The sequence below is a fragment of the Plecotus auritus genome (assembly GCF_963455305.1).
Source record: "Plecotus auritus genome assembly, chromosome: 3".
Taxonomy (NCBI): Eukaryota; Metazoa; Chordata; class Mammalia; order Chiroptera; family Vespertilionidae; genus Plecotus; species Plecotus auritus.
The window spans coordinates 119,657,022-119,671,233 of record NC_137772.1 but is presented as its reverse complement, the minus strand read 5'-3'; the positions used below and the strand labels follow the sequence as shown (position 1 = coordinate 119,671,233).

Below are 14,212 nucleotides of genomic sequence, written 5' to 3'. Positions count from 1 at the left end.
AATAAAAAACAAAAAATAAAAATAAAAATTCTTATGACAAATAAATACGTAATACATTGACCAGTCTTCCTACAGGATTGAACTCATTAAAAAATGTTTTTATCAAACTTTCATGTATTTAGATTTAAAAGACCACTTAATGTTACAGCATTTAAGCTTTAAAATAGTTACAAAAGAATATCAGACTTACCCTGATAGTGCCACCAACGACTTCGATTACCTTGCCTCTATACCACATAGTATCTGATCCTCTTACTGCACAGGCTTCTCCCTTTTTCCAGAAATAAGGCTCCAAAAGACCAAGGCATTTTAAATTACTTTGAATTTCATTCATCATTTTTATTAGCTCAAATTCTGAAGAAATTATTAAAAATAGAAAGTACTTAGGAAAATTCCTACCATTTTCAAATGAAGTCATCACTAACCTTTAATAATTTTATCATTTAGATAATATTATAAAGAATTAAAAATCAGTCACCATATATAAGAGCTTTAACAAAAATCTAATTCAGTCAGTAGCTTCTATATGTTCCACTGACTAACAGCATGTAAAGAATTATTCTGCTCTCTAGTCGTAAGTATAAGCATTCTTTTGGGAGTGCAATAATCATGAAAAACTCTAGTTATGTACCAGAGAGCATAATATAAAGGACCTCCATTAAGATGTTATTTTGTTAGCATGTCTAAGTAAAATAGAACATAGTTATGTATTATTACTTGATGCTGAAATATAGCAGAATGCTAGGATATAAAATTAAAATTCTAATGCTATTTATTGCTAATTGACCCATTATTTCCAGAGTAAATACATATCCCCATAACTGATAGCATAGAACACAGGCTTTGAAATTAGTTTCCTTAATAGTTCTACCACTTAGTTGAGTGATTTTGGTAGTTCCTTTACCCCAAAAATCTGTTTGTTCTTCTGTGAACTGGGTGTAATAGTGCTTACCTGCATTATCAGGATTGTGGGGCAATAGATGTAAAGTGTGTAGTACACTGCCTGGCACATTATAGTCAAGCAGTTTTAACTATGACTATTTACGTATGTCTGGATTAACTACCAGTGCTGGAGGTCTCAAACATTGTTCACATCTTCTAGAAGGGTTTCTTGCCTCTAGAATAGCCAACTACACAGATTTTATTTTTCCAATTAAAAAAATAATATTTAGGAGATCAACAAATGAAACAAAAATTTAAACAAATTCATAGTCACCATCACCTTATCCATAGGTGGACTTACTATGGAACTAAAAGAGATTAAGTCATGCTAGAGTTGTTGGGAGTTATAGAGTACTAGAGGCCCGGTGCACGAAATTTGTGCATGGGGGGGTCCCTCAGCCCAGCCTGCACCCTCTCCAATCCGGGACCCCTCGGGGGATGTCTGACTGCCAGCTTAGGCCCAATCCCAGGGATCGGCCTAAACTGGCAGTCGGACATCCCTCTCACAATATAGGAATGCTGGCTCCTAACCACTTGCCTGCCTGCCTGATTTCCCCTAACTGCTTCTGCCTGCCAGCCTGATTGCCCCCAACTGCTCCCCTGCCAGCCGAGCTGCGGGCCCCTCCTCTGCTGTGCATGCGGCCATCTTGGGGCGGTCATCTTGTGTGATGATGTCACACGAGGGTGTCCTATGACACCATCTAGGCTTTTATTATATAAGATTCTGGACATGACCAGGTTGTAGAAAGGAAGAACTTGTACATAAGCTTAAGGAGATCTCAGAAAAGCCTGAATATTCATTCTCAAAGGGCCCTGAATCTCTAGTCATTTGTGGTAATTTCTTTTCACATTCTAAGTGAATATAAAATTTTATATTCTTTTTTCTTAGAGCCTCCAAACTTGCATAGGTACCTTTTAAAAGAATTACCCCCTTAAGATGTGTGGAACCTGGAACCACCCCCATGCTTATTTTAAGCTTATTGTCTATTCCCAATGTCTCAATAAATGATTATGTGCTAGGCATTGTGAAAAGCACTTTGCATTCATTATTTCATTTAACCCTCAGAAAACCCCATTGAAAATGAGGTTGGAAGAGGTTAAATATTGTCCAAAGTATTTCAATCCATGTCTATCTTACTAGCTAGGACTTATACTGATGAATCCTACATAACATAAAAGATCTTACCTGACAACTTAGGCACCACAAATACTGTTCCATCATCACCAATGCAACTGACTACTGCCTCAAATACTTTCATATTAGGAATAACTGGTGGTTTATAGCATCCAGGGGTTCTTGGTTCTAGAACGTTCTCCTTAAATGCAGACACCATGTGTTCACTGATAATATCAGCAGCTTTTTTGTCAGGGTCCAAGTTAATTTTAATATACTTAGTAACCATTGAATCTTCTTGTTTCAGGGGGATTTCCAGAGACTTCTCAGATAATAAATGGCTGTTATCTAATTTATTAATTCTGTAACATCCAAAAAAGAATACATCTAAACATGAGCAATAAAAGGTTCTGGAGAAAACAATATAAACAGAATCCTTCTAATATAAAATTTGCTGTAGTCTAGTCTAATTTGTTACATGAAAAGGAACATAATTTAAGTTATAATGAAAATTACTTTAAATTATGAATGAGCATAATAAAAAAGGAATGATTTCGCTTAAATGCTTTATAATCTCATATTACATGCTATTCTCTCTTCAAATCTCATAAGTACATCTTACGTATTATAAGTCAACTAGATGTCAATGGAAATACAACACCTTCACGTTGGTTCTAATTTAGTTCACATATACACGTGGCAAGTTATCAACATACATAAAATAACACAAAGATAATATGAGTCTCTTAAAAATATAGTATTATTCAGATTAAATGTTAATGGTAATATGCTATATACACTCCATTTTTTAAATTTCCTGTTATTCCCTTACAATTATAAAAAAGTATGCTTTCAAAAAAGAATCCTAGAAGGAGATATTAGCATTGCTTATTTTAGCAGAATTTATAGCAGATTTTTGTTTCATCTACTTTCCTGTATTTTCTTTTAAAAGGAAATAAGCATTGATAAAGTTACATAATTTCACACCTTCCACAGCTCTCTTACAGTCCTCAGCCTTGAGACAGCTGGTAGTTTCAGTTCTATAAAAGCAGATGCTATCTATCAGTGCTATTAACTTGCCCAGCATTGTTCATTTTAAAATTTCTTTATCAGGAATAGCTTTAGTCTAAAGTCAGTGAACCAGAAGAGACACATGTGGGACTAAAGATGCAGGGGCAGCTTCAGGTCACTGCCCAGCATTAGGTTAGCACCTCGGAGGCATGGCTAACCACCTTATGACCCATTTCATTTCTGATTTTTCATTCTCCTTCCATTTTATCAGGACTGAAGTCCAAATAAGAGAACATGTAATAATATAGTATAAAAAAAGAGATTTGGCCATGCATAGTACAAAGTGGCTACTTGGAACATCTATAATAATAAAAGCATAATATGCTAATTAGACTGGACAGCTGAACAACCTTCCGGACGTCCTTCCGAATGAAGCTGCTGCAGCGGGGACCGAGGCAGAGGTGGTTAGGGGCAATCAGGCAGGCAGGCAAGCAGTTAGGGGCGATCAGGCAGGCAGGTGAGTGGTTAGAGGCAGGCAAAGTGGTTAGGGGGGTTCAGGTAGGCAGGCAGAGTGGTTAGGGGCGATCGGGCAGGCAGGTGAGTGGTTAGAGGCAGGCAGGCAGGCAAAGTGGTTAGGGGGGATCAGGTAGGCAGGCAGAGTGGTTAGGGGCGATCAGGCAGGCAGGCGAGCAGTTAGGGATGATCAGGCAGGCAGGCAGGGAGGCGAGTGGTTATGGTTGATCAGGCAGGCAGGCGAGTGGTTAGGGGTGATCAGGCAGGCAGGCAAGCAGTTAGGAGTGATCAGGCAGGCAGGCAGGCAGGCAGAGTGGTTAGGGGCAATCAGGCAGGCAGGCGAGTGGTTGGGGTGATCAGGCAGGCAGGCGAGTGGTTAGGGGTGATCAGGCAGGCAGGTGAGTGGTTAGGGGCAATCGGGACTAAACTGGCAGTCACATATCCCCTGAGGGGTCCTGGATTGCAAGAGGGTTCAGGCTGGTCTGAGGGAACCCCCTGCACGAATTTTGTGCACCGGGCCTCTAGTACATCAATAATTTCCACAGACCTCTACATCTAGAAGGAGAGAGAGTAAAGGAAGCCAGGGCTATTGCAATATCATGATCATTCTCCCCATGGACCAAAAGTACTTTAACTGCGAAAGACGTACCTGAAAGGATCTTTAAATGTAAATATTGTTCAATTACATTTTTGTTACCCATTTCTATTTCACAAAAACACATTTTTGGTGTATACCAGAATTGCCAGCATAAAGCTTAAACATTTCTGTCTTAGCCAATGAAGCCAAAGGGTACAGATCTGGTATCCATTATACTATCCGCTCATCTCCTTTCCTTTGGTTTGGAGTGTAAATGCCAAAGCAAAGGGAAAAGTAGAGAAGCAAACATGTCAGTTTAAAGAGGGGTTTAAATATGCAAGAGCTGATGGGATCGAATAAAGGAACTGGCAATCATGAAGGAATCTGTTTCTGAGCTGGCTCCTTGGGGTTATTTTATATATCATTTTAAAGAGCAAACAAGATGCAATTTAGGTTTGAAAGCACACAGACATGAAAGCATACAGGTGAATAAGAAGCCTTCATCACAAACTGATGTAAAAAAAAAAGTAAGTTCATACCTCCTTTCTCTCAAGGCCAAGCCCTTTTTAATCAAATATTTAGAGACATCAACACGCTCTCCTTTTTCATTTCTGCAAAATATTTTCACAGGTAATGGCCATGTCGTGTTGTTTTCCTAGTGGTTTAAGAGCAGACTAAGTGTGAGACACAAAAATGAAATCATCTACACAATATACTTTTTTGTTGTTTGTTAATCCTCTCCTGAGGATATGTTTCTATGTTTAGGGAAGCCCTCTAAGCAGAAAGAGTGTGAGGGAGGAAGGAAGAGGAGGAGAGGGGAAAAGAGGGAGGTGGGGAGAGGGGGCGTGAGGGCAAGGGATAGAGGGAGAGAAGGAGGGAGGGAGGGAGAGGGAGAAGGAGAGGAAGAGGGAGATGAATGGAAAGGAAGAAGAGAGAGAGGGATGAATGGAAAGGGAGAAGGGGGGGAAGAGAGAGAGAGAGAGAGAGAGAGAGAGAGAGAGAGAGAGAGAGAGAGAGAGGGGAGAGAGAGAGAAGAGAAGAGAAGAGAAGAGAAGAGAAGAGAAGAGAAGAGAAGAGAAGAGAAGAGAAGAGAAGAGAAGAGAGAGGAGAGAGAGATAGAATCTGCAACCGAGGAATTTCTTGACTGGGAATCAAAACTGAGACCCTTTAGTGCACGTGCCAACACAGGGCTACACAATATACTTTTCACAGGCATTTCTTCCACATTTCTCCAAGCTAGAAAGGAAATTCTCAGGCAAGCACTTTTTTCCCCCCACCCCAGAGAGGGGGGTGGAAAGCATTACACCATCAGTTATAAGTTCTCTATTCTCCAAAACTCTGCAAATTATAGATTGAAATATATTTTTCCAGTTGTGGCTTTTTTTTTTAACTATAAAAAGCAGAAGAACTACAAAACATATTTTGTTTCATATAAATCATAAAAATGAAGAAAGTACACACAGAAACAAAAGTAACATGGGAAAATTACTTATATATGAAAATTCTGGTTATTAATGCGATAAAAGTTATTAGAAAATGTAAAGGAGGCAGAGTATTTTTTAATGTTCTAAAACATTATTTTATATATCATATTAAAGAGCAAACAAGATGCAATTTTCACAGGTAATGGCCATGTCGTGTTGTTTTCCTAGTGGTTTAAGAGCAGACTAAGTATGTGAGATATATATACATATATCCTCTTCCCAAATCCATACTCACACACACACACTTTTTATAAAATAGTTTACCTGACTTCATTAGAAGCCCAACTAAAGTTTCCAGTTTGAAAGAATATCAAAAGGCTTATGAAAGGAGAAAACCAAGATGGCGGTATAGGTAAGCACCTAAACTGCTGCCCCGCACAACAATTTCAAAACTACAACTAAAAGACAGAACGGACACCATCCAGAACCACAGGAAAGCTGGCTGAGTGGAAATTCTACAACTAGAAGGAAAGAGGAAAGCTCACGGAGAAGGAGTGGCAATGAGCTGAGGTACGGAGACACGCCTGCGCAGAGAGAAAGGGTGGCTGAGTGCCTGGCTGGCTTTCTCTGGCGGGAGGGGGAAGGAAGCCCCCGACTGCACTAAACCCCAGTTCCGACTGCACTGAACCCCAGTTCCGGGCGAAACCCTGTGGACCCAGGCTCATACAGGGGGAGTTTGGACTGTCAGGTAGAGAGAAAGGCACATGGAGACTTGGAGACTCAGGGGAGCCACGGCAGCAGGGGCCTGGAGGCGCGAGTGCGCACAAAGACTGACTGCGAAGGTTACCACAGGCTATCCCTAGCGGAAGGGAGTCAGAATCTCCTGACTGCACTGAACCCCAGTTCCGGGCGAGCCCCTGGGGACCCACGCTCTTACGGGGGAAATCTGGACTGTCAGGCGGAAACTCGGGAACCGCAGAAGGAAGAGGTCTGGAGACTCGTGCACAAGGGCAGGGCTGACGGGAAGCCAAGACCATCTGCTCTGCCCTGAGACTCCACCCCTTCCAAGCTGAGCACAAAGGCTTTTGCAAACTGGCAAGGCTAATCCTATAAGGCTGTCTCCAGCACCAAACTTCTCCCAGTGTAGACACAGCTGATTCTCACAGCCAACTGGCCTTCAGGTCAATTCCTCCCAGTGATACCAACAACAATCAAGACTTAACTACAACAAGGCTGTACACACAGTCTACAAAGGGGTGCACCAAGAGTGTCCACCTCAGGTTAACTGGGGAGGCCGACCCACTGGGTCATATAGAAAACCTACCACACAAAGCTACCCTACCAACTCAGGGAAGCAGTGAAAAATGGGAAGACGAAGAAACAGATCACAAATGAAAGAAATGGAGGAAAACAAACGACTGGATATAGAATTCAAAACCACGGTTATAAGGCTTTTCAAGAATATCCTAGAAAAGGCCAATAAATATAACGAGACCTTCGAAGATATGAAAAAGGACCAACTAGAAATTAAACATACACTGACTGAAATAAAAAATATTATACAGAGACCCAACAGCAGACTAGAGGAACGCAAGAATCAAGTCAAAGATTTGAAATACAAAGAAGCAAAAAACACTCAACCGGAAAAGCAAAAAGAAAAAAGAATCCAAAAAGTTGAAGATAGTGTAAGAAGCCTCTGGGACAACTTCAAGCGTACCAACATCAGAATTATGGGGGTGCCAGAAGGAGAGAGAGAGCAAGATACTGAAAACCTATTGGAAGAAATAATGACTGAAAACTTCCCCCACCTGGTGAAAGAAATAGACTTACAAGTCCAGGAAGGGCACAGAACCCCAAACAAAAGGAATCCAAAGAGGACCACACCAAGACACATCATAATTAAAATGCCAAGGGCAAAAGACAAAGAGAGAATCTTAAAAGCAGCAAGAGAAAAACAGTTAATTACCTACAAGGGAGCACCCATACGATTGTCAGCTGATTTCTCAACAGAAACTATGCAGGCCAGATGGGAGTGGCAGGAAATATTCAAAGTGATGAATAGCAAGAACCTACAACCAAGACTACTCTACCCAGCAAAGCTATTATTCAGAATGCAAGGTCAGATAAAGAGTTTCACAGATAAGAAAAAGCTAAAGGAGTTCATCACCACCAAACCAGTATTATATGAAATGCTGAAAGGTATTCTTTAAGAAGAGGAAGAAGAAAAAGTAAAGAGAAAAATTATGAACAGCAAATACATATCTATCAACAAGTGAACCTAAAAATCAAGTGAATTAAAAATTTGAGGAACAGAATAAACTGGTGAATATAATAGAATCAGGGGCATAGAAAGGGAGTGGACTGATAATTCTCAGGGGGAAAGGGGTATGGGGGGTGCAGGAAGACTGGACAAAAATGGTACACCTATGGATGAGGACAGTGTGGGGGAGGTAAGGGCAAAGGGTGGGGTGGGAACCGGGTGGAGGGGAGCTATGGTGGGAAAAAGGAGAAACAATTGTAATAATCTGAACAATAAAGATTAAATTTAAAAAAAAACACACTAATTGCCAAGGGTTAGCAACAGTATAAATACCAAGCAACTCTGCTTATGGAGGCCCATCCTTCCCACAGCACACTGGTCTCTGCCTACCTCTGCACTCACCTGCCAACATCCTACCCGATATTCCAGATACAAAAGCAGCTAAGTTCACCTATATTCTCGAGTTCTTTCAGCAATGAAAATAATAATCATGTAACACTTCACCTACTATGTGCAGGCACTGTTCTAGGCATTTGACCAACAAATCCCAAGAGGAGTTAGAGTACTACATAAGGTTAAAAAAAAAAAAGGCTTCAGAAATATACTCTAGCATGCATAAATTGTTTTGTAGCATGCAAATTATCAACTCAAGAATATTAAATGCTTTGATTCATTCATATGGTCATTTATGTTACATCTATTATCAAACAGGTATTATACCTTAAAATAAGACCAAGAATGTTTGCAAAAAAATCAGTTCACTGTTATTTTGTCAACAAGAAAATACATGGAATTGTAAAAAACATCAATGAAATAATCAGTACATATCTATTGGAACCCCATTGCACACCTGTAAGATTATAGTTGCTACAGCTCCAGTTAGGTACAATGAAAGACAGTCACAAGCTGTCGCTGTCCACTTGTCACTCCCACCAGTTGGTCTAAAACAAAAAATGACAACTTGTTTAACAGCATAGGACACAGAAAAATAAAATAACCACCAGATACATATCTATTTGAATCAACTGAATATGTAGTAAGAAATTAATTTAAACATGAATTTGTGTTATTTTCTTCCCCATTTCATAGCCTTTTGTTCATCCCTCTATTCCAATGATGGTAAAAAGAGGATAGATAAACCAGTAACTTTAAATGGTCCATTAGGTTTTTATAATAACACTAGTGGCCCAGTGCGCGAAATCGCGTGCAGTCGGCTGCCTGCTGCTTTTGTGGGAGCCACCGGGAGCCACCCTGCTTCTGCAGGAGCCGTGCCACTTCTGCCGGAGGCGGGAGTGAGCCGTGGCCACCCGCGGGAGCCGGGGAGGAGGGACCAAGAGGTGCTCCATGCATCTCCTGGTGACCTGTTGCACATGCAGCCCTGCTCACCTGCACACGCCTACTGTGCACGCAGCCTCCTGCTGATTGGTCGTTACGCGTGAAGGCATAACAACCATTTGCATATTAGCCTTTTATTATATAGAATTGAAAGGGTCTTGGGATCTTTAGCTTTATTTTTGAACAGATTTGTACTATTCCTATTTGTGCTCATATCTGAAAAACGTACACACACGTGTATGTGCATATATATATATATATATACATATATATATATATATGTATATATATATGTATATATATGTATATATATACACACTAGAGGCCCGTTGCATGAAATTCGTGCACAGTGGGGGGGTGTCCCTCAGCCCAGCCTGCACCCTCTCCAATCTGAGACCCCTCGAGGGATGTCTGACTGTCCGTTTAGGCCCAATCCCACCAGGATCGGGCCTAAATGGGCAGTCGGACATCCCTCTCACAATCCAGGACTGCTGGCTCCCAACTGCTCGCCTGCCTGCCTGCCTGGTTGCCCCTAACTGCTTCTGCCTGCCAGCCTGATCACCCCCTGACCACTTCCCTTCCAGCCTGATTGACAACTAAATGCTCCCCTGCTGGCCCAATTGTCCCTAACTCCCCTCCTCTGCCTGCCTGGTCACCCCTAACTGCCCTCCCCTGCAGGCCATCTTGTGTCCACATGGGGGTGGCCATCTTGTGTGTTGGAGTGATAGTCAATTTGCATATTACCTCTTTAATATATAGGATATCTTTCAGACAAGTAACAGCAATCGGCTAGATGGATTGGGAGAAAATGCTACAATCCCAAGTTATGAGCTTCCCTGCATAATGGTTAACTGCAGGAAGTACACCAAAGCACCAAGAAAATGATCCCCCCACAGGCTTTAAAGATGGATCTGCTACACCATAGTGAATAGTAGATAAGTCTTACCTAGCAATAGCTAATGACTCTTTTTAACCTCTGCAAGGAAGGCCAATTAGTTTTTTGGCAAAACTGTTGCTTCAGTGACTAGGTATTCTGATTTTTGTCAATAGGAGCTAGAAATCCAAATATTTATGTGACACCCGTTTTTTTAAGAAAACGTTGATAAATAGTTCAAAAATTTAAAAACTTTCTGTAGGCCAAATACATGATGCACATTACTTGGATCTGGCCCACAAACTGAAAACTACACCTGACATAGAGATACACTTTCAAATTTACAAATAATGAATTAGAAAGGATAGCCTAGATGTTAAAAACAATATTTGAATTTCAAAACCAACTAGATGAAATCTGACAGGAATAAATGTAAAATTATATTTTGGTGAAAAAAAAAATAACAAACACGAATGATTTAAGTGTATAGAAAGCTATAGTTTCCTAGTAAGTTTCAGCAAATAAGAGTAAGTGTCACTGCTATGAAGTCCCTCTATGTGGAAAGCCCAGGTAAAGACATCAAAGCCTATCTTGCCCTCCAGGTCAGTGCTGGGTCTTCGGTTGTAAACTCTGATTTGTTTCAGCTGCCGATATCTCCTTCTTTGGTGGAGATGGGGCATGATAATTCCGATAGTCAACAAATAGACTGATGTGCTTGGAAGCTTCTATACTATCATTGTAAAACAAAATGGAGTTACAACTCAGATCACTGGGCTTTTTATTAATATTCACAAGGTCTATGCAAGTTCAATGAAAACTGCTTAAGAAATTCAATCTAACTCACCTCCACAAAATACAAATTTAAATACACTACGCTAACCAAATGTAATGAAAAGAATCACATTTATAGTTTTGGTGAGAACTTCTCAGAATGTACCTGAAATAATTCTTCCAACTTAAACCAGAAAACATTTGGAGAAGCAGGAAAAAAAATCTAAAAATCATGTTATTTTAGGGTTATTTGACAAAACTGTAGTAGCCTGGAAGAAAAAATAGTCTTAGTGGAATGTGGTATCGACCTTTCCATATCTGAAGGTTAGAAGAGTCAAGAGGTTTGTTTGTGAGACAAAATAAGGATGTGTGGAAGACATGAGGAGACCAACTGCAATGTAGTGTAAGGAGATATTAGCAATTGGAGCTGCCTAATAGACAAGTTCCCTTAAGGGTAAATATGCTCCACAGCACTGTAAGTTTTCAAGCAGGTCTTGAATGTATATGTACTAGGACAGGTATAAAAGAAATTACTGTCATGACCTCTAAGTTGGATTCCAAGCCCAAGATTCTATAATTCTTGTTACAAAGACACTATAGCTTTACTGCCATGGATTTATCAATGAAGGAAAGTCTCGAAGAATTGGGAATTTGCCACTTCTTTATTGTTCAGAAAGAAGTCTGAGGATAATTAGACACATGCTAAGTGCTCCTGTGACTCCTTTCTAGCCTGGGAAAACCATAAAATTCGGGTCAACACTGAGATTTATGAAAGCCATAATGAGTTTTACCAAATATTTCCTCTTTAATTATTTATTCAGAACAGACTGTATTTTGCTATATCCCTTTAAGCTATATCTTATTTATAGATTTTTCTTAATACCTGAAGACTATCTGAATACTTTCTTTAAAATCTGGTGAATTAACCTTTAAAAAGTTATTATGATAATTTTCAAACATATTCAAAAGCATAGAGAATATAAAAAATCTGATATATCTATCACTCAGCTTCAACAATTATAAATACATGACCAATTTTATTTCATTTATACTTCTACATAACCTAATCCCTGATTATTTTTAACCAAGTCCCAGACATAACATTTTATTTGAAAATATTTTAGTTTGTATTTCCAAAAGAGTATTTTTAAACAAACCTAATCACAGTATTATCTCATCTAAAACATTTAATAGCCAAAACCGGTTTGGCTCAGTGGATAGAGCGTCAGCCTGCAGACTGAGGGGTCCCAGGTTCGATTCCGGTCAAGGGCACGTGGCTTGGTTGCGGGCACATCCCCAGTAGGGGGTGTGCAAGAGGCAGCTGATCGATGTTTCTCTCTCATCGATGTTTCTAACTCTCTATCCCTCTTCCTTCCTCTCTATAAAAAAAAAAAAAAAAAAAAAAAAAAAAAAAAAAAAATTAAAACATTTAATAATCTTATATAATAAAAGGCTAATATGCAAATCAACCAAAAGGCAGAATGACTGGTCGCTATGATGCACACTGACGACCAGGGGGCAGAAACTCAACGTAGGAGCTGCCCCCTGGTGGTCAGTGCGGTCCTACAGGGGGAGTGCTGCTCAGCCAGAAGCCGGGTTCATGGCTGGCCAGCACGGCAGCAGTGGCAGGAGCCTCTCCCACCTCCGTGGCAATGCTAAGGATGTCGGACTGATGGCTTAGGGTCTAAGCCAGCCATGGGCAAACTACGGCCCGCGGGCCGGATCTGGCCCATTTGGCTGTTCTATCCGGCCCACGGAGCCGAAAGAGCGGAGGGTTCTCTTGCTCTCCCCTCCGCTCCTTTACTTTGAATTTATATTAGTTCACACAAACACTCCATCCATGCTTTTGTTCCGGCCCTCCGGTCCAGTTTAAGAACCCATTGTGGCCCTCGAGTCAAAAAGTTTGCCCACCCCTGGCTCTAAGCCGTCAGTCGGACATCTTCCAAGGGCTCTGGGACCCTCCCCCCCCCCAAGTGCATGAATTTCGTGCACTGGGCCTCTAGTTCTTTAATATAAACCATTCAGATGGTGGTTATTTTTTTCTGATATTTCTAAAAGACTGAATTGGTAAACAAAGTCCATATATCATGAATGGCTGATATGTATGATTGCCCCTTTCATCTCTTTCCCTTGCAACTTTCTGTTGAAGAAACTGAGTCAATTGTCTGGTAGTGTCCATGGTCTGAACTTAGCTGCTTGCATTGCCACAGTGTCTAACAAGTTCCTTGTATTTCCTTTCAATTCATAGTGAGGTCTAGACTCTTGATCAGATTCAGGTTTGTATATTTTCCCCCCAGCAACACTATTCATAGGTGGTACTGTGTACTTCTGTCAGGAAGTACACAGTGTCTGATTCTCTTTTTGTGATGGTAGTAGAACTGATAACTGTCATCTAGAATCCCTTCTGTGTTTATTTGGGTTATAAAATGATGCCATTCTAATGATATCACTCTTCCTTTGTTAATTGGAATATTTATAAAAAATAACTTTATAAGTTGAACTGTAGTAGATCATATAAGAAAATATGATCTACAGTTCAACTTATAAAGTTATTTATAAGTTATAAAAGCTCATTTCCCTTATTCACCACTTTTCGGAATAATGAAGTGATTCCCTAACATCCTCTAAAGTAACCAATGAGGTTTTGTTTTTTTTGTTTTTTTGTGTTTGTTTTTAAATCACTTTATACTTAAGGATTTAAACATATCAAATGCTTTACCAATTACCATTATCCTACTGATGCTCAAACTGTCCCATCTTTGGTCAGTGGAAGTTATTCAGGTTGGCTGAATTCTTTTGTCATAATCTCAATAATCCTTTATAGCTTTCTTGCTTTTTGCTATGACAAGATATTCTAGGCTTATATTGTACATTTCCTGCCCCAGACCTAGAATTGAACATTTTCCCAAAGAGCATCAATTTCTGTTGAGGGAAATGGCATTTGGAGGCCTCAATTTGCATATCAGCATAGCTCATATGACTTGGGCCTTCATGTTATAAGGCTAAAAAAGGTGTTTTTGTTTGTTTGTTTTTAACAATGAAAACACCTCAAGAGTTTCTGTTGATATTTCTAATTAAAATCAGGAGTACAAGGTAAGTTAACCTTAGTCTTACACCTTTATCATCTGTACACCACACCAGTTCTTAACAATATGTACATAATTATTATTTTTACTTACCCCACAATACATGCACAGTAGATTCCACAACATTACAACCCACTTTGAGATTAATGAAAACAACTGATGATTGCGGGTAGGGAGGAGTTACTTTTTTGTTCTTAGGTTATATTCTGGTAAGAATGTATAGTCAACTTACTGTGTTTTAAGTGTTTTTGAAGAAGTTCCTCTCTGAAAGTCTATGCCACGCTATGTACAGATAGTGAATAACA

At 39.9% G+C, this 14,212-nt stretch overlaps 1 protein-coding gene across 1 annotated transcript in view; it reads right to left on the bottom strand.

Moving 5' to 3' along the window:
* RNF17 (ring finger protein 17) overlaps window positions 1-14,212 on the bottom strand; it is a gene marked incomplete at both ends in the record, with an annotated part of 182,565 nt that overhangs the window by 38,524 nt on the left and 129,829 nt on the right. Inside the window, 4 exons of the mRNA XM_080662142.1 lie at window positions 191-354; window positions 2,129-2,418; window positions 4,697-4,812; window positions 8,692-8,782. Of these exons, the coding sequence (XP_080518268.1) occupies window positions 191-354; window positions 2,129-2,418; window positions 4,697-4,812; window positions 8,692-8,782 (661 nt within the window). The remainder of the gene's footprint in view (window positions 1-190; window positions 355-2,128; window positions 2,419-4,696; window positions 4,813-8,691; window positions 8,783-14,212) is intronic.